This window comes from Typopeltis vanoorti, chromosome 2 (assembly GCF_054136105.1).
Source record: "Typopeltis vanoorti isolate ZY-2024b chromosome 2, IOZ_Tvanoo_1.0, whole genome shotgun sequence".
Taxonomy (NCBI): Eukaryota; Metazoa; Arthropoda; class Arachnida; order Uropygi; family Thelyphonidae; genus Typopeltis; species Typopeltis vanoorti.
The window spans coordinates 176,292,328-176,314,627 of NC_143550.1; the positions used below are offsets into that span (position 1 = coordinate 176,292,328).

The following is a 22,300-nucleotide window of genomic DNA, read 5'->3' on the forward strand; positions in this document are numbered from 1 at the left end:
AAATTATAACGGTTCATTTTACAATCTTTCACTAAGATGCGCTCATTTAATCACTTCTTATAACATAGCGGTGACTTTTGCTTCTCTCATAAAACAACATATTTTGAAACAATGTTTGTCTAGATAACAATTTCAACATTGACAGTTCCAATACAAAATTACACTCTAATATTTAATCTGAATACATTAATTTAACAAACAAGACATCAAAAGCCAAAGATAATAACATTGCAAAGCATCTTGCATACAAAAAGAAATGTTTAAGTAACTATATTTATAAAATATGTTTTTCTAACTTAATTTTAATTCTTTTTTTTTTTTTTTTTTTTTTTTTCTCCTATATATTCCACCAAGTTTGATCAGATATCCCACAAGAGCAGTACACAAGCTAACAGACAAATTAATGGCATCTTATGTTCTGGAAAACAGGTATTTAATGCAGTGCATAAATATGTGTAAAAATAGTGTGTAAAAAAATTAAAAAAAAAAAATGTTTAAAAAAACTGGATCTGTATACATTATATCCGTTCTATAAATAAAACTTAAATACAGTATACACACACACACTATATATGATTATAAACACCAATGCTCTGTAGAAATTTAAACACAGAATGAATACTTGACTAATCAGATAAAAATCTGTCTGAATGACTTGCATGTGCATAATGAGGACAGTTGTACATGATGGATAAACCACATTCACAGAACAAGCACCTAATCATGACATCACTCCTCAGATGTGTTTCAAATACGTCTGACTTATTCAGAGGCAAGCAAGAACGTTTATGATCCCTACACAGAATTGACTCCTACAGCTTGATTTGATAGAGCTTGTTGTTATGCCCTATACTATGCTGCCTGCTACTATGAGAAAATTTTCTCTTAATGAGCCATGATATATGGACCACTTCCTTAATTCTGACATGGCTTGGAATCCAACAGAAGCACACACATGTTGATGTAGCCTCCATAACTGATAGGGTGATGGTGGATATGAGAGAGTAGTAGATGCCTTTGGTATTCAAGACTTTTTATTATTTGTAGAGAGTGTCATGAGTGAGTAGATGATGCAACTTTGATAGTGAAATGAATCTCTATAGATATTATGCTGTCTTGGAAAACATCTGCAAATCTATGTAGACCTTGTAGACATGCACAAAATCAGTGTTCTGTTCTATGAAAGAGCCGCTTGGAGACAACAGTAGAGCGGAATATTTGGGTAACTAGTATAATGTAGCTTTGCTTTACAGGTTAGTCAAATATTGTACATATTCTCCAACCCTTGACAACAAATGGTTGACCACGTGGGATGGATGTCATGGTCTGGCAGGATTTTATTTTGGTCACATAACAGATGGCAACTGACATTGGATTGACAAAGGTGGTTCATTATCAAGACTGGGAATGCTTGATGGTGCATATGATCCAACATCATAGCATACAGTCCCTGGCAGAGATATAGACTTGGGACCCATAATCAAATTTCAGTCTAATAAGCAAAAAACATTTGTCAGCACCACAAGAGGTGGAAACTAGAGGGCAAATGATCTTCATTGCTTGTTGGCAGCTATTGCACAACTAATGTGTATGAGAAAGGGGAGTAATTTTTTTAAAAATCAAAAATATGAGCCTCAAGAATTAAAATTTGTTAAAGTCTTACTTCTGGATCAGCTTGAATACCATGTATTACAGTAAAAATACAACTAATCTGCAGTGAAAACCTGAATCAATTTATGAGTTTTGTCTTGTAAATAGATTCCATTTAGAAGTGCCTGTTTTGAAACATTGTCAGTGGCTTGCGTAGCTGTGTTGCTATGACCCTCCTTTTGCATGAATGACAGAAAAAAAAACTAAAGTCCATGTAGTGGGGTTGCTTACAGCTGGAGAAAGTTGTTCGTTCTTAAGTTTGATAGCTGAAAGTGATATTCAAGATCAAACTTCCATGAACTCTCCCCCTCTTTGATATATGGTCTGGAGACAGATGACTGGTTGAGAGAGTTGTTCCCACTTGCACTTGGAAGGCTCTCACTTGGAAAATTCAGTTAGAAAGTTCTTAAATTCTCTGGACTCAAACAAATAAAAATTGTCACTCGTGGTCACTCCGAACATTTCAAAAGCAGTTGATCGGGTTTAGGCATAGGGGCTTAAATAGCAAACTGCAATTCTGTGATATGTCTTTCACCCTTTGCAAGTTGAAGTTCCTTACTATAAGTCATGGTGAATGGTGTCCTCTCCTCAGATTGGGGGAAATGATCAGTCTCATCAAGTTTGATCAGTTTTCGACTTCGTGGGAGGATGAGCAAACAATAAAGTAGATAGTAGCAAATGTTTGAGTAGGCATATGGAAAGTGTTGCTACCCATATATAAGAGGGAGAAATTGTTGAGCATATGCTCTGTAACTCTCCCTCTGGTTTTAGTGCAGGTACTACTCCACAGTGTATTGTGTTCCTTTAGATCACCCATTTAAAGTTATTTTCTTCATTCAAGCAATTGAAAAATTCAGACATTTGTGATGATTGCTCTCAACATTTCAAAAGTAGTTGATCGTGTTTGGCACAGTGTCTACTCATCAAACTGCTATTCTGTGGTATACCGTTAACACTCTGCAATTGGATCGCCAACTTTCTTGCTGATTGCTTACTACAAGTCATGATCGATGGTTTTCTCTCCTTATAATCCCCATCAATGCAGGAGTACCATAGATGGTACTCCTGCATAATAAATGGTACACTCCTTTTCATTTGACAAATGTTGTGCTCAATTGCCAGAATTGCCAAGTTCTACCATGTTCGATCACCTGAACTCCAATCTGCTAGCTGTACTTCAATGGAGCAAGGACAACCTTATAGACTTTGATCCCACCAAAACAGAATCTTATCTGATCTCTTGCATGAAAGAACTTGCTTCTTTCCCTAACTTTCAGTGACACGCTGATATCCCAACAGGATCAGATTTTTCTTCTTGGGCTGACTTACACCTCCATCATATCATGAAGGTGTAAGTCAGCCCTCCTCAGTGAGCACACATGGCTTTTGCAGCTGCCAAAAAAAAAATGCTCACATATTTGAGGTGGTGCACTAAAATTGTACAGAATTTTAGTGCACCACCTTCTCCATAAGAAAGCAAACCAGTTAATTAATGAAGCCTCTCGCACTGATCCAATTTAATCCCTCTCCCTATCGAGTAATTAATTAGATCAGAATCTTAGGTAATAAACAATATCCTTATCTGGCACAAAGTAGACATTGTCACCACCTCCAGATCAACCATATGGCTAGGGAAGTACCAGATTATGGTCCTTAGGATTGGTGGAGAAGACACTGAAATGAACTACTAACAAAAACCTGATCCAATTATCAAACCTCCAGTATTCAATCTACCTCAACACCTCTAGAACCAGCTAAACAGATCTAGGAGCAGACAAAGCCCCCTGTGTCTACTTATTACATCTATAGGGAATTTCACAGTGTGGTTCTTTGCATACTATGCATCATATCACTGATGACTGCCCCACACATTCCTTCCCTGGATGCCTCAGTAACTGGCATTTGCTCTCAGGTAGTGCCATTAGTCGGTTAACTGAACTCTTGGTCTGTATATAGTTCTGCTCATTAATTTCTTGTATTTTTTTCCTATATGCTAAATAAACAAATCCCTCTCATGGACATTAGGTTTCTTTCTGTCTTATACCTGTTCTACAGATACTTTCACACAGTCCTGAATTGGTCCCTATCCTCTACATTTCTCCAAAATGTAGCAAAGACTGCAACAACCAACATCCAATTACAGTCCAGCTTAAAACTTGTTCTACCAACTATTCTGCTTTTCCAAAGAATACAACCTTCAGCTATCCAAAAAAAAAAAAAAAGAAAAAAAGTATAGGGTTGGTACCTGCAGTTCTGAGGTCATCAACATCATCTGGTGGGATATATGCACTGGAAGGTAAGCATATATTCTGATGCAGCATAAGAGATCCAAGTTAGTCAGGGGCAATATTTCAACACAGTTGTGTTGAAATGTCGCCCACAAGGATAGCAACTCCTTGGTGCCCAGGTACATCTACCTGTTCAGTACTTAATTATGCTGACATTTCATGTTGCAAATTCATCACTGGACTTCTGGTATGTCTCCTGTAGACAAAGTAAGGTGATTTCTACTTATGCAAGTGGGACATGATGTCATCAATGTTTGTCAGAATACACAACAATTCCATCGCAAAAAGCTTTCATTAATTATTATTTTGTAGAGCCAGCTGGCTTCCAGTGTTGTGAAGTCTTCGTTTCATCAGCCTTTAATGTTTTCTTTTTGGGAAAAATCTCCAACACATCAAACTGAACTCCATCCATGATACTTGGTATATTTATGGATTTATTTCTGTGTGTGGGGGGGAGACAAAGGTGTCTTTCCTATATATTAATATAATTATATATGGAGGCATGTCCTTGATTCTCAAATTTGCATGTTCCATTATTTTTTTCACCATTAGTTCTCATATAGTGGAACATTTTTGGCATTTCAACAGGAGTTAGCTATTATCAATTTTTCTCTTTAATTCTATCTAAAGAGATAATAAATGAGAAGGTAGAGATAGACATTGGTTTAGATCTCTATTGGCACTCTCTTCACAGTGGCCTTCATCATTACTTTCATTTTGTTATATATATATATACAGGGTGTTCGGGATAAATTTGACAGTTTCGTAAGGAAAAAGAAAATCTTCTTTGTATCTATTAAATTTAATGAATTGACAAAAAAACATTACAGGCAGAGTTAATTACAATACTATCAACAAGATTTACTCAAAATAACCACCATTAGCATCGATCACAGCTTCAATTCTGCTTCGGAACCTCGAACAAGCTGATGCTACAGTCTCCCTGGGAAGGGCCGCAAAAACTGTTTTAATTTTATCCATTAACTGGGCTTTTGTATTACTGGAAGTGCGATTGGTGTCTTTTTCAACTGCGCCCCATACAAAATAATCCATGGGGTTAAGGTCTGGGGAGTTTGGAGGCCAAACATTTGGACTGGTGAAGTCGTAGAAAATTTCAGACAACCATTTTTGACTTTTCCCAGAGGTGTGGCAAGGGGCCGAATCCTGCTGCCATACATACGGCCTACCATTGGCTACCCTTGTTATCCAGGGCTTGACTACAGTTAGCAACTCCACGAACAAAGCCCGAATTCCAATGCCAGGGTTCTTCAACACCTGTTCCTGCAGATTTGCGAGGAATTCTGCTGTACGAACGCAATCAGATCGTCTGCTAGGGATCTTTCTTCTTGCTACATCCTCGTAGTCACCATTGCAAGTCTCTAGTTCATGCCTGATTGTTTTTACTGTATTCAGGGAGCATTGGGCAGCAGTCGTAATATCCTTATTTTGATGGCGGGCACGAATCATCATGATACAAGTTATTCTCTTCCATGATTCAGGTGGGTTCCAGCTATCCATCCTTTCTGACATCTTGTATATGAATGAAGAAGGGTCCAAACTTTTAAATGAAGAGAAGTGTGTGTTAATACATGTAACTTACGGAAAAATATAATTAATTATAAATATGTCAAATTTATCCCGAACACCCTGTATATATATATCTTCAACCCAATTTGAATGGACATTTGAGCCAATTCTCTTAATTTCATTTATTATTTATTTCTGTCATCAGTAGCACAACACATAAATTAAAATCTTAATTTTTCCATTAATTTTAATTCTTCCATTCTTCAGTTCAATTCATGAAAACCCTCTTTTGAGGCAGATATAAAGATTTTGGGAGATATTGTATCTTTCTGTCTTTTTTTTTTTTTTTATTTATTAGAAACTTTTAACTTTGTAATTAAAATAATTGCCTTCGCCGATAGTTTTTCGGCATTGAAACTCATAGATTGTAGTTATCGATCTTGAGTTTCACTTACTGGCTATATAACAATATAGGATTCTTATCCATTTAATAACTTTTAACTTTATTTATGCAGTTTAATAATAGACATGACTATATTTGTATTTTGATGTTTCTATATGTTTCTTCTGTTCCCTCTATTAACAGTGATTCTAGGATAACTGATATTTTGATGGAGTCAAATGCTATTTCCAAGTCCACAAAGGATAAACAGAGAGATATATTATATTGTTTGTCTTTCCTATAATTTGCCTAAAACTATGGATACGATATAATTACATCTAAGCCCTACCTACTTCTCTGATTGCTGCATTTACCTGAGCTGTTGCATTATCTGTTGTTACTTTTGTGAATGTTTTCTATACTGCTTATAATAAAGTAATGTGTGTGTGATTTTTTAATATTCTCCTTTTCACTTTTTTGATAAATAATTATTATAATGTATTTCATACTTCTGAGATTTTTCTCTGTTTTATGCAAAGTGTGAAGAGTTTTTCTAACATCAGCCACAACAGATATGAAATAGCATATAAAAGATCATTATTATTATCAACTTAATTCACACAAACTTTATGGATAGAAATTCCACTTCTGAAGCCATCATTCACCACAGTCACACTCATATTAATTAATTGAGCATGCATGCACTTAATTATTTAGCCATGTCTGTGGTAGTCCATTGAAGTAGTTGGATGATCATGTGCAATCACGTAGTTTTGTCCGGACTAAAGGAATTGCTGGACCATTAATTCCTGGAAAATCGGTGGCATACATGTATTTACATATTACTTCTGTAGGGGGAAAAGTGAGTTAGCCATGCATACACAGGAATTGCTATAGCAATGCATAATCATTTCATCCATGGCATATGCAATTTTGAAGTATAGAGAAAATTGTAAAGCACAATTCCTTTCCATTGTAGATATTTTTTTGAATTTCATACACACAGTGAGAAGCAACATAAAATAAAATATTTCTCTCTAATGAACTATCATGCAGTGGCTGTCAAGTTTCATAGTAGCAATTATAAGTATATTACAGTATCTAATATAATATTTAAAAAAAGTGATTTTTTGCTAATGATTTGGAAATTAAATTTCATATAATTGTGATTTTTTTTTTTTTTTTTGCTTAGGTTTATCCTCCTTTCTATCCGCCTACGATGCTTCAGACATGGGCACCAACTACACCACCTTGCTTTGATTTGGGAGCAGTAAGTGTTAAAAGTTTTAATAAGTGTTAAAAAGTCACATTTTCATATATGAATAGCCAAAAGGTATCACACCTTATTATTAAAATACTGTAATCCATAGTATTTGAAATATCAAAATATGACTTCTGCATTACTTTGACCTTATGCAGAAGTCGAGTTGCCAAAAAGATGTCACACCTTATTATTAAAATATTCTGGATTAGAGTATTAAAATACTCTAATCCTGAGTATTTGGAATATGAAAATATGGCTTCTGCATTACTTCAAGTTTAGTATTCACCTCTGGGTCTGGCTCCCACTGATGAGACCTAAATAAAAGTCAAATCCGGTCTCAGTAGTGACCTTTTCCATAATGCTTAGCATTAACAGATGTATTTCAGAAATCTATGCATATATCAAGTATACACTGCTTGGAAAAGTCAAGAAACATCCCCATGTAGAAAGTGCATAATTTGTAGCCAGTATAAATTGGAGGAATATGATGCCTCCAAGTCACTTCGACTATGTCTGGATGAAATGATTGTGAGAAGGGAACTGATGGAGTTTGAAAGAGGCATTATGATAGAATGCCAAGTTGCAGACCCAGCTGTTAGGCAAATTGTTGACAAATTGGGCCATCCCAGGTCAGCAATCAGTGATAGCATACTGAGATGAAAGCACAGTCAACTGAATGTGTTATCTGCAATGTACGACCCGCCACACTCACCAAACGTGAATGAAGGGTGCTACCGAGGCTCACTACTTGGGTTTCCATGGTAGGACTACAATATGCAAGCCCCATATTACCCAAACCAACATGCAGCATCATCTTCATTATAAATTAAAGATACCGAGAAATTATAGACTTGGTTTAATCCTTTATCCAAGTGTAAGCAAACAACTTTGCGCCTGAACTATTTTCAGGACTTGGGCAACTCGTATAAGATGCTAATGACTTCACATCGCTTGCCTTAGTATTCTGTAATGCAAAGCACATCCGCTTGCGGGCATGTATAATGCTATGCATTATAGGAAGAGTCACTACCCAGACTAGCTTCAAATTTTATTGAGGTCACATCAGTGGGAGCCAAATCCAGAAGTGATACTAAGGTTGAAGTAATGCAGAACTCATATTTTCATATATGAGTAGCCAAAAGGTATCACACCTTATTTAAAATACTTGGATTAGAGAAGGTTGTTGGAAGTTTTTTCCACTTGATTATACTACAAATTAAAGATACCAAGAAATTACATACTTGGTTTAATCCTCTATCCAAGTTGTAAACAAATAAGTTTGCGCCTGAAACTATTTTCAGGACTGAGGCAACTCGTATCAAGAAGCTAATGACTTCACATCGCTTGCCTTGGTATCCCATAATGCAAAACACATCTACCTTGCAGACATATATAATGCTTTGCATTAGGAAGGGTCACTACCCTGACCGGTTTCGACCTTTATTCGGGTCCTATCAGTGGGAGCCAGACCTAGAAGTGATACTAAGGTCGGAGTAATGCAGAAGTCATATTTTCATATATGAGTAGCCAAAAGGTATCACACCTTATTATTAAAACACTCTAATCCAGAGTATTTGAAATATCAAAATATGACTTCTGCATTACTTCGACCTTATGCAGAAGTCATATTTTCATATACAAGTAGCCAAAAAGATGTCACACCTTAGTGGCTACTTGAATACTCTAATACAGAATTAAAATATTCTGTATTAGAGTATTTTAATACTCTAATCCTGAGTATTTGGAATATGAAAATATGGCTTCTACATTACTTCAACTTTAGTATTCACCTCTGGGTCTGGCTCCCACTGATGAGACCTAAAATAAGGTTAAAACCGGTCTGGGTAGTGACCTTTCCCATAATGCAAAGCATTATACATGTCCGTAAGGAGATGTGTTTTGCATTAATGGATACTGAGGCAAGTGATGTGAAGTCATTAGCTTCTTTATACGAGTTGCCCCAGTCCTGAAAATAGTTCTTCTGCAAACTTGTTTGCTTACACTAGGATAAAAAAGATTAAACCAAGTATATAATTTCTTGGTATCTTTATAGCATGTACAGTGGAAAGCTGTGTTATGGAGCCATGAATAATGCTACACCCTCTACCAATCAGATGGAAGGGTGTGAGTATTGCAAATGTCTGGTGAACGTCTCTTACTATTGTGCGTAACTCGGACTATGAAACTCGGCATTGCCATGTGGTGGTATGGTCCTGTTTTTGGCTTTGGATCTCTGTTTATGGTGCCATAAACACAACTACAAGAGGTATCTGGACATTGCAGTGCTTCCTACTTTGTGACATTTCTATGGAATTGACCACTTGTATCTTTCATCAAGATAATGCATCTTGTCATAATGCTGCTGCTGTAACTGTGTTGTTTGTGGATATGAACATCACCACACTTGACTGGCCTTTACAGAGCCCTGATCTCAAACCTATTAAACATCTGTGGGATGAACTGAAGTGGCAAGTGAGGTCAAGGAATGTTTGCCCCACAACAGTCCAGGATCTCATTTCATGCCTAAATTCAGAATAGTTTAAATTTTCCATTGGTCGATATCGTATGCTAAATAATTTTGTGTGTATTGACTGATTTATTAGGGCTCTTCAATTGAAAGTGACTTAGTTGATCTCATATGGTGACCAAGGTTTTTTCCCCAAAAAAACTTTAGTGTTTTGTCCTTCAAAACAGATAAATCAGTCCCTTAAACACATATATCTACAAACAGAATAATACTGGACAAGCAAAGTAAGAGAAACCACCTTGTTCTATAATAATTCTCTACTTAAATAGTATTGCTATCCCACAAACCTAATGATCAGTGGGATAGCAATGCAAAACAACCAGTACAAAAATTGTTTGAGATAAAGCCAGAAAATGAAGGTTGGATAAATGGACGCACTCTATTTGTCTGCTTAAAACATAGATGTGTAGTTACTGAATGCAAAGCTGTTGCAGACATTGGGGGGGGGGGGATTGCTAGAATCTGCAAAATCTTCATATTCTTCTGGATGTTTGATATTGAAAGAACAAAAAAAAAGAAGCATCTGAGCAGTTCTGTGAATTGGCTAGAGCCATTCATTATGGAGGAGCTAAAAAGAGTTCTCTCTCTCACACACACATACCAGTGTAATAGGTCATAGGTCCTTATGACATCTGCTGACATAAAACATCTTCCACGAACTTCAGTAGATCTGTTACTGCAGAACAGAATGCTTACAGGAAGAGTTTCCTAATGCATATCATGCATCAGTTGTCATTACCATCTCAAAACCAGGAAAAGATCCAACACAAGCACCCAGTTTTCAATCTGTCGCTCTGACCAGCTGTCTTTGCAAGATTGGAGAAAATTGTAAATGCCAGACTTATCTGACATTTACAATTTTAATTAGAAAAAAAATTGCCCATCAGTTTTATTACCAGAGTGGTTCATTAAATATTCAGTTAATGTCAGATTCAGATCTAGGATAAATAAAAAGAAGTTAACTTAAGAATTAAAGAGATTGAATGAGAGACAAAGTTCAAAAACTAACATATTGATTTACAAACAAATAATATTATTGTATTGTAGATTTAGGTATTGCATATAACTGTGTGTGTATAAAATATTTGTTCTGCAAGCACTGTATACAAATCTGTATTACAAATAAAATTTTATAATCAAAAGGTGGTTCTTAACCGGTGTTTCCCAGTTAAGAACCACCGGGGAACACCGGTGGTTCGTGAACTTGTTACAAGTGTTTCCGTCGGTAAAAGATGCACATGACACAGTTCTGAGTATAATTGGCTACTCTGAATAAAAAATGTTGAGGGAATTATTTCTGTTATAACAGAACAGTTAACAATATTGGGAGATGTTCAAGTTACTTTCCTTCCTTAAATACAATTATGACTGGATAACGACATCTATTTGGCACAGTTAATACATCGAGTTGTGAATTTTCATTACAAGAAGAACAATTAGTCACCTTGTCAACAGATTGTACTCTAAAAATGAAATACTCTGAAATAACTCTTGAGGAATTTTTGGAGTTTTGTCCAAGCCAAATACCCAGCTCTCTCCACAAGAGCACTGAAAATTTTGTTACAGTTTTCAACATCATATTTGTGTGAGCTGGTTTCTCAATATTATCCCATATAAAAACTAAAAAGCTTGAAAGATTTACTAATATAGACAGAGAGATGAGGGTAGCTATAGCACATATTAGACTTGATATTGCTGAAATCTGCAAAAGTGACAAGCTCAAGTATCACATTAAAATAAGTTCCATTTTTATGAAAGGTAAGTCCATGCATATTTTTATTGATAGTTTTATGGTTCCTCAAATATTTCTTACAATCAAAAGAGTGCTGTGACTTTGAAAAGGTTAAGAACCACTGATCTAAAGAGAAAAGTGTCAACAAGCTTATCATACATAAAAAATAATAATAAATAAACAAACATCATGCTAGATTTCTTTTCTTCTTTTTAAGATTGCTGAATTTCATGATAACACACAAACAAAGGCAGTTAACTTCAGACTTAAAAAGCACAGTTTCTTCCTCTTTTAATGGGATCACGCCTGGGCTATCGGCACTCCATCGACCCCACCAGATGGTGGGGCAAGTGAAAACACTATGCATCCACGGCCATTTTGTCCTTGCTTATTGGCAGATGCTACATCTCGTGATGGTTCTTCGATTCTATTCAAATCTGCATCAGGAATTGATTTGTTTGTTTTAGGATGTATCAGGGTCATAAGCAAGCATCTAATCTCATCAATGAAACTGACACACAATGGGAAAAATATCAATCAACTGTCAAGGTATAACCAGTAATCAGTTTAAGGAACAATGTCAAGGTATAAATATCTTCGTTGCTGGCTTAATGAAAGGTGGGATCCTGAAATAGATATAAAGACAAGGATTGAAGTTGCATGGCAGTCCTTCATGAAAATGAGAACATTATTCTGCAATAAAGATCTAAACATAGAAGTCAGATGCCTAATGCTGAAATGTTACATCTGGAAAATTGAAGCCTTTGAGATGTGGCTATATAGAAGAATGCTAAAGATATCATGGCAGAAAAAATTACCAATGAAGATGTCTTAAAATCCATTGGCAAAGCCAAAAATCTCATACAAACAATCAAGAAATGAAAAACATAATTTGGCCACATCATGAGAAATGTCAAATACCAGCTTCTACAAATTATTTTGGTAGGAAGAATTGATGGCAAAGGAGCTAGAGGAAGAAAAAGTATCTTGGTTTGACAACATCAAGACGTGAAGAGGAAAGAGCAGTGTACAACTGCTCAGATTAACACAAGAACCCAGTTTGTTTGCCAAAATGGTCTCTCACCTTCGATAGAAGATAGCACCATAAGAAGAAGAAGGATGTATAACAATAGTTGAGGAGAATGCAATGTTTGATTGGTATATTTGAATTAACAAATATACCAAAAGGTGTAAGTCTGAAGTTAACCATATGTAAACCATCATTAATGAGCCATGCGAAAATTGGAAACATTAAGGACAAAAAGAACAAGACGTTTTTCTGCTGCTCTTCTGTTTTATATTACTAATAGATGTCTTGCATATTCCAATATTTTGTTGGTGATTAACAGATGCAGTTCACATCTTTTAAGACAGGATTTATTTTTATTCAGTACAGATGAATTTTTACTTTCTATACTTCTTTTTTCAGAAAACCAGAAACAATCCATCCTCAACAGACTATGATACAGAATCAAGAATAACAAGTAGTTCTATTGTATCACTAAATAGAGTACGGAAATATTTAGTCTGGGTAATGTTATTACACAACTGGAAGGACCTACATAATGAAAAATGTTCTCACACACTTGCTATGTTGCATGCATGCACCCTCATATCTCTGGTCTCTATCTTTGATCAAGTGCTTCGTTTCTAACCCATCTCTCATATCCATAACTTAAAACTGATTTAAACGCTGTCTTATATACTGCTAGTTTAGTGTTTTGGCTAATTTCTCTCTTATTCAGCTGGCTACCCACCATACCAGCTTTGCTTATTATGTTGTCTATTTCCAGATTTAACCTGCCATCTTCACTAAAAACATGGTTAAATAGCTGAAATATTTTACTTGTTCTATAGGACCTCCATTCAGAATGCAGCTTTAGTTATCTATGCTCCTGCCTATTTCCATAGTTTTGGTCTTTTTATTACTGATTTTCAGGCCAAATTTGTTACAGTTATACAATCTAGTTAGTGAATCCTGGAGACTTGCAATAGATGTGTTTAGGAATACATCATCATATACATAAAGCAAAGAGCAAATTTTGATATCTCCAATTCTAATATCAGGCTTGATGCCACTTTCTTCAATAATGTGATCCATATAGATGATGAATAAGAATGGAGATACATCCTTGTGTTACCCCTGATTTTATATCAGACCATCGTCCTTCAATTCTAACTGCTTGCTGACAACTTCAATATACGAGGGTGGTCTGAAAAGTTCTCGGCCTTGACCATAGATGGCAGCACTATGGGCGCGATTTTTTTTTTTTCTAAGTTGGTACATCTGTCATAAGCATCCATGTGAAATTGCAAGTCATTCTATCAAGTAGTTTGTTTTATACAGCTGTCTGAAGCAAAAGTGTTGTCTGTATCCCTTGAAATGGATAAAATTGAGTATCGTGCGGTTATAAAATCCTTTGTAAAAGAAGGTTTAACACCAAAAGAAATTCATTTGAAGTTCAAAAACGTTTATGTGCACTCTTCTCCTTCGTTTTCAACAATTAAGAAATGGGCTGCCGAGTTTAAATGTGGCTGTACCAGCCTTGAAGATGATCCAAGTGAAGGACGTCCAAAAAGTGTAACAATGCCAGAAATCATTAAGTGCACGATATGGTATTGGATGACTTGCGAGTCAAAGTGCACGAAATTGCTAAGATTATAGGCATTTCAAAAGAACGTGTAGGATATATTTTGCATCAAGAATTGCAAATGAAAAAGCTTTGCTCAAGATGGGTGCCACGCTTGCTCGCAGCAGATCAAAAATGCACTCGCATGAAAATCTCCGAACAATGCTTGGAGCATTTTAACAAGAATAAAACTGATTTATTACTATGGTGAAACATACACACCAGAATCCAAAGAAGCTGGTTATTCGGTGCCAAAGAAGACCAAATTGGTTCCATCAACAGAAAAGGTCATGTCATCGATGTTTTGGGATGCAAAAGGCATTTTGTTTATTAATTATTTTGAAAAGGGTAAAACAATAACGGGGAATATTATTCCGATCTTTTAACCAGAGCAGACGAAAAAATTTGTGAAAAAAGACTCGGGTTTTCAGAAGAAGAAAAAAATCATCTTTCATCAAAACAATGCAGCTGCCCACAAAAGTGTTGTCTATGGGAAAATTAAGGGATCTGCACTATGAATTGTTGGAACATCCACCCTATTCCCCAGATTTGGCTCCCTCTAACTTCTATCTCTTTCCAAAGCTAAAACTCTTCTTTCTGGTCAGTGTTTTTCTTCGAATCAAAGAGGTAATTGCAGCTGTAGATCTGTAAGATCTACAGTGGTTCTCAGTAAGATCTGTATTTTACAGATCTTACTGAGAACCACTACAGGGACGGGATAATGGCGCTGAAGCATCACTGGAATATTGAATAAATGTATTATTCTTAAGGGAGATTATGTTGAAAAATAAAAATAATTTTGAAATTATGAATTAGTTTTTTTTTCATTGTTTGGCCGAGAACTTTTCATACCACCCTCGTATATAGACTGTGGATTGCTCTGTATAATGTTCCATTCACCTATATAATTGTACTGTTGTGAAATGCATTTCTCTGAGTACCTTGTTGTATGCGTTTTGCAGATCTACAAAACTTAAGTACTGATCCTTGACATATTCCTACAATTTCTCAACTCTTTGTCTTAAAGTGAAAATCTGGGTTCAGACCAAACCTCTATTTGGCCTGAACCCAGCTTGTTCTTCTCCAAGTTTCTCTTCCACAATCTATCTCAACTTCTTTTCAAGTATGCTTGCATAAATCTTACCTGGAATACTTAGTAGAGAAATTCCTCTGTAATTCTCACATTTAATTTTATTCCCTTTTTTTTTATACCTGGGTACTATGAGAGGAGCTGTACTCCAATCATTGGGAATTCGACCTTCTGAAAATACATTCTGAATTATGCAGTGTGGCCACTGCAAAACGTTTATACCTCCACACTGAAGCATTTCTGATAGAATATCATCTACTCTGACCACCTTTTTACATTTTAAGTTTTTGATGGTTTAGTATGGTTTTTGTCACTGCTTGGTTCGTTTAACAGTCTTTGTAGGTAATTTACCCCAGACATCTAGGATATCCTTATCTTCAATTTTCATGTCACTGTTGTCATCATTAATTCCTTTTATAGCTTTTATTCCTTTCATCCATTTCTAAGCTATTGAAGCTTAGAAATGGATGAAAGAGCCTCCAGAACTTTTTGCAATCTTCCTGATATTTATTTTCTATATTCTTACCATATGCAACCCTTTGGGTGATCACATTTTTAAAAACCTTATACAGCATCTTAGTTTCAACTTTTTCAGTAGAATCTCATTTGTAAAATGAAATACTACTGAAACTTCCCATACTCCTACACTACTTTTACACACTGCATAGCTCTCTCTCTCTCTCTCTCTCTCTCTCTCTCTATATATATATATATATATGGGGTGCTTAAGGGTCAAAGCTGTATAACTGAGAGGAGATCTCCACATAGCCTTTAAAGGAATGCAGAGAACCAACCAGGGCTTCTGACCTAATGTCCATTCCTCACTTTCTCGTGGTGCAACCTGTTGGGTATCTACCTGGATACTGAACGAATGAGTATGGGCTGGCAATTTGGGATTTAGCCAACCAAATTGTATTCTTATTGGCTTAAAACATGGCGAAAACAAGGCCCCCCTCGTTGCTTTCGCCAGGACATACAATGAAAAGTCGGCTACTGGAACAAATCTGAAAGCACACCCCAACTCAACATCACCAGAGTTAAAGATCGGTATTATCAGCATAACAAGCCTGAATGGCAAAGAAATGGAGCTAGCTGAGAAATTTAGTTATGTACCAGATCGACATAATAGGGGTGACTGAAACAAAAAAAGTCAAAAACTGGTGAGATCTTTCTGAGCAATAAATACAAAATGTTATATTCAGGCAATGACAATCAAGGAAAAGAAGGAGTAGCCATAGTATTCAACACAAAATACGAGATTAATCTTATTGAATGGCAGGCAGTCTCAAGTAGAGTGATGTGGGCAAATATGAGAATGGGGAACTGGACAATGAGACTTATTTGTGCCTATGGTCCCACAGAAGGTTCTACTAAGGTAGAAGTGGAGGAATTTTTTGATGCTTTAGAGAAAGCAACTGACACAATGAAAGAGGAAAATTGGATCCTTGTTGGGGATCTAAATAGCAGAGTGAGAAATGATTGTCAGACTACAATTGGGAAAATTTGGAGAAAAGAGCAAAGCTAATAATAATGGCAAATATCTGTTGGATTTCTACTCAGGACATGGACTGGTTATTACTAACACCATGTTCCAACACAAAAATGTGCACAAATTCACGTGGAGAGAAGAGGCTAGGAATAAGAAAAGTCTCATTGACTAAGTTATTGTTGATAGTGATGTTTTCTCCCTGGTGCAGGACACCAGAGTGTACAGAGGATTTGAAATTGGAAGTGATCACTATTTAGTCTTGAGCAGGATAAAATTGAATTTCATATTGAAAAGAATAACATGTAAGAAAGTTTTAAAGCGAATAAAAGTTGAGCAGCTCTCACATGTGAACTGTAGACTGAAATACACAAAGATTATTGAAGAAAAAATGAGAGTTTGAGAACAGGAACTAAACCTTGGAGATTCAGTGGCAAGCCTTGAACTCCATGGTGGACACAGGAAGTTAAAGAGACAATGAAGGAAAAGAAGAAAGCATATCAAAATTTCCTGGCAAATAGGTCAGCTTGTGCTCTTAGAGAATACAGAGACAAATGTAAGAAAGCTGAACACTGTGTATAACTCGGTAAACAAAAGTCATGGGAGGACTAATGGGAAGAACATAGAAAATAAATATCAAGAAGGTGGCAAGATATTCTGGAGGTTGTTGAAGAAGCTCAGAAATGGAGGAAAGAATGTTGTAAAAGGAAAAGTGACATGAAAAACAGGAGAAAAAGATATCATTGAAGTATGGAGTGATTACTTCGAAAAATTGCTAAATGAAACAAGCAGGATAACTAAATACTTAAGGAATTGACTGCGTACACTAGAAATATAAATTAAATCAACTTTAATATATACTTTGCGATATTTTGGCAACGTCACGTTGCCATCTTCATGGGAAATTAAGATAAAGACACGTGCACGCAAGTACTACATAACAGCAAATGAGAAATGAAGCGAGGGAGGTACCTTTTTCCTAAAGTCCTGATGGTGCCCCCTGACGCACTATATTAGGTGTTCTTGACCTTTGGGCTGAAGTTCTTCTGATATATGTTTCCCAGATTTGGGGCTGTCTCATGCATCCAACACATCCTTAACACTTTCTGAGCCAATGGCTACCCCCCCCCTCCCCCCCCCCCCCCCCCCCCCCAAAAATCCAAAATACTAAAACCAGTTAGCCACAACTCACCTTTCACAAAAAAGATTACTCGGAATCCATCACCATTCCCTACATCCGAGGCACCTCGGAAAAAATCAACAAAATCCTAAAAAAACATGACTTAACGTCTTGTTACAGACCATATAGAAATTTGGCATCCCTTATCTGCTCCACTCAAGACCAATCACTTCCCCTAGACCTACCTGGTGTATACCAGGTCCCTTGCAGCTGTAAATTGTCCTACTTTGGCCAAACAGGCAGGACAGGAAACATGAGAATCTCAGAACACAAGGACTACATCTGATTTCACCAGTACAGCAACTCTGGGCTTGCAGACCATGCTCTGGATACTCCTCACAGAATAAGGTTGAAGAAAGCCACAGTAATACACCGCAGCAAGTTCAAATATGAAAACACTATTCATGGAATCAGCCTCAGCCCTTAGGAACATGCCAAACCTCGACAAATTTGGATGCACGAGACTGCCCCAAATTTTGGAAACATATATCAGAAGAACTTCAGCCAAAAGGCTAAGAAACACCTAATATAGCCCGCCAGGGGGCACCATCAGGACTTTATAAAAATGGTAGCTTCCTCGCTTTGTTTCTCATTTGCTTATCTAGTACTTGCATGCACGTGTCTTTATCTTAAGTTCCCAAAATATATACTTTCCGATATTTCGGAAAGTATATATTACAGTTGATTTAATTTATATTTCTAGTGTATGCTGTCAATTCCTTAAGTATTTAGTTATTTTTAACCAGCGTATAAGCTTTTCTACAAGAGACAATCAGTGATAGCACAGTGGTAAAAAAACACTCAACAGGCATGCAGTCAGGAATACCTATTAATACTTGAAGTAGAAAAAGCCACCAGAGGCTTGAAATTGGAAAGGCAGCAGGAGTAGATGATATTCGACCAGAAATGCTGATGTATGGTGGTATAAAAGTCTTACGGTGGCTGCACTGCATAGTTCAGAAAGCCTGGACAGAGGGTCGAATTCCCGATGATTGGAGCAGAGCTCTAATAGTACCGATGAGTAAAGAGGGAAATAAAACTGAATGTGAGAATTACAGAGGTATTTCCCTACTGAGTGTTCCTGGCAAGATCTATGCAAGTATACTTGAAAAACGGTTGAGAAGAATTGTGGAAGAACAAGCTGGTTTCAGGCTAAATAGAGGCTGTCAGGATCAGATCTTCATTTTATGACAAATGTTGAGAAAGCATGGGAATATAACAAAGATCTGTATTTAAGTTTTGTCGATCTGGAAAAGGCATATGTCAAGGTACCAAGAGAAAAGCTATTAGGTTAGGTTAGGTTACGCTACAACAATATGCTGCAATTATATGGTGTCAATGGGTCATTATGTCAAGCAATACTTAGTCTTTATTTGAGTTGTAAGTCAGCAGATAGAATTGAAAGAAATACAGAAAGATGGTTTAATGTTAAATCTCGTGTGACACAAGGATGTACATTATGAAAGAAAGTGGTATTAAACATTATATAAAAATTGGATATGTTAATGCCAGCTCTTTGCTTTATGCGGACGATGTTATACTTCTAAATAAATCCGCTTCAAGTCTACAAGATTCCTTGACTAAATTGAATAACTGTTGTAATAGATATGGTATGAAGGTCAGCAATAAAAAGACAAAGACAATGAAAATAGGTAGAATTATTCAAAATGTCAACTGTGTTGTGAAGAGTGAACCTGTGGAACAAGTAAAATATTTCAGCTACTTAGGCACGATTTTTAGTGAAGATGGTAAATTAAATATGGAAATTGACAGCAGAATCAACAAAGCTGGTATGGTAGGAAGTCAATTGAATAAATTCATATGGAATAAGAGATAAATTAGTTGGAACACTAAATTAGCTATATACAAGATAGTGTTCAAACCAGTTTTAACTTATGGATCTGAGAGCTGGATCAGAAGTAAAACGCTTGATCAAAGACTAGAGACCGCAGATATGAGAGTCCCGAGAAAGATTAGAAGCGTGAGCAGATGGCATCAATGGCCAATATCATATTGAAAACGAGGATATTTGGAAAGAACTTGGCATTGTCAGCATCCAGGAATGCATTAGCAGAGCTAAACTCAGGTGGTATGGTCACTTAAACAGAATGGGCGAGGAAAGATTAGCAAAACAAGTGTTCTCTGCCACGTTGGTAGGAAAACGACCCAGAGGAAGACGAGGTATATGTTAGCGCTACATAGTGCCTTAGACGATAGAAATATAAGATCTGATAATGTTGGAGTCGACAAGTAACAGACTGATTTGGAGGAAAATTGTAGATAGGAAGTTAGTAATGATGTAAATTTTTCATGTTGTAGTATCATATTCTGTACACCCCTTGAAGATACATGTCAGGAATTTGATGATGATGATATATATATTTTATGAAGAATTAAATGACTAGAACCGAGATTTAAGTAAAAAGGTTTTAATATAAACACACTACTAGTTTCGGCCTGTAACAGCCTTCTTCAGGTGACATTATAAAAGAAAAAACACTAAACATTGAGGGTTAAAAGACTATGAACAACACAGACAGTCTTTATACATAATTAGCATGAAAACGTTGTAGTTGTATTTGAAGCTGTTCTTTCGTTTGTTACATTGTTGGGAGAGTGCGTGTTTGCTGTATCACATGAACGCCAGTACATGATTACAGCTGAATGACTATCTGAGAGGTAGTAGCTTAAGTTGTTATTTAGATGAACAGGATTGAAGATGATTTCTCTAGATTCCACAATTTTTCTCTCTATTTCGGCACTGCAACTGAAGATGTTAGTAAATTTTTCCCAGCAGACTTTGTGACTTTGGTTAGCATCATTAGGATTAGCCGAGAAAAGGATATGACTTGATAATGCACTCGCTCGCTGTCTCTTGTAAGTAATGTCTCTCATGTGTTCTGCCATACACATTTCAACAGATTTGTCTGTCTGCTCAAAATAAGGAATATCGCAGTCTCATAATATGTATGTTAACCGAGTCAATGATCATTCTGTCATATATATATATATATATATATAGGCGTACATATTTACTCGTTAGATAATGTTATGAAAAAATTTGTTTGAATGACTATAATACCCAGAATAAAAAGAATAAAGTTTAATGCTGAGATACTACTAGTTTTGTTGAACAAAATTCAACTTCTTCAGGTCTCAAAGACAGAGAATTATGTAATATAACAGAGCCATAATAAAATTACATCAACAGAACTAATATAAAAGACCGAAGTACAGTTTAAACCATGAATGGGTGCTGGAATTCCAATTAAAGTTGACTACATGCGAGAACTGTCACGAGAGCGCCAGTATTGGACAGTGGCAATATGTGTGTCAGAAAGATTGTTGCTAAGGCTGTTGTTTATATGGGATGAATCAAGGGATATTTCTTTAGATTTGACTATCTTCCTTTCGAGCTCATCATAACACCTATGAATATCAGAAGTTTGCGGCCAGTCTAAGAGGTATCTGAGTTAATAGAGAAGAGAACTTGCCTTGAGAGAGCATTGGCCCTGGTCCTATTGTAGGATATATCTCTTCTATGTTCCTCAATAACCAAAAGGATAGATTTAGCCATCTGACCGTAATAAGGTTTGCCACATTCACTCAAGATCTTGTAGACTCCTGAATACTGGAGAGGGAGATGTTTTAGGTCTACTTAGTATTGATCGAAGTTTTTGAAACTCAACATTAGAATTTGTTTCACTACATTTCCAAAACTTCGATCAATACTAAGTAGACCTAAAATAAAACATCTCCCTCTCCAGGGCCAGCATGCTCTCAAGCCACTTTCTCTTCTCTATTAACTCTGATGAAGGCCTTCAACACCTCGTAGACTGGCTGCAAACTTATAATATTCATAGGTGTATGATGAGCTCGAAAGGAAGATTGTCGAATCTAAAGAAATATCCCTTGATTCATCCCATACAAACAACAACCTTAGCTACAGTCTTTCTGATGCACACATCGCCACTGACCAATGCTGGCTTTCTCGTGACAACTCTCGCATGTATGCTAGTATCTCAGCATTAAACTTTATTCTTTTTATTCTCAGTATTATAGTCATTCAAACTAATTTTTTCATATATATATATATTATATATATGAAAATGTGTGTGTGTTTATAGGAAGATTTACTCAGTTTGGGAACATGTTAAAAGTACTAAATGACTAAAGACCGAGATTATCATAAAAGGTTTTAATCGCACAACTAGTTTCTTACATAAACTTCTTCAGGTGCTAAAAGACATAAGAATCCCAATAAGAAACCTTAGAGGAACTGGATCTGAATAGTATTAAAAAAACTCAGTAAAAACAGTATAGAAGTTAAAGCCTAGGTGAGTTTAAAAAGAAGAACAATCTTCAACTGTATTATTAGGCACATGCTTGTGTCCACGATCTCACACACACCAAAATTGAATGGCAGAGGTGTGGCAGTCTGATAAGTTGTAGCTTATTATTATTATTCCGGGCAATTCCAAGGAGTCTACAGACTTATTGAGGGAGGCCCTAACATCATGTCAAGAACAACTATTCGACATTCA

The 22,300-nt window shown here is 36.2% G+C and overlaps 1 protein-coding gene across 6 annotated transcripts in view; it reads left to right on the forward strand.

Annotated features, from left to right (window-relative positions):
• The window catches only part of LOC150109686 (uncharacterized), a 576,277-nt gene that overhangs the window by 399,113 nt on the left and 154,864 nt on the right, over nt 1-22,300 (forward strand). For 4 of the 6 annotated variants that reach the window (XM_090414002.1, XM_090413987.1, XM_090413978.1 and 1 more), the window contains 2 exons: nt 355-429; nt 7,040-7,117. In XM_090414002.1, coding sequence (XP_090270128.1) covers nt 355-429; nt 7,040-7,117 — 153 coding nt within the window. The remainder of the gene's footprint in view (nt 1-354; nt 430-7,039; nt 7,118-22,300) is intronic. The other 2 variants (XM_090413994.1, XM_090414009.1) reach the window with 2 other exon arrangements.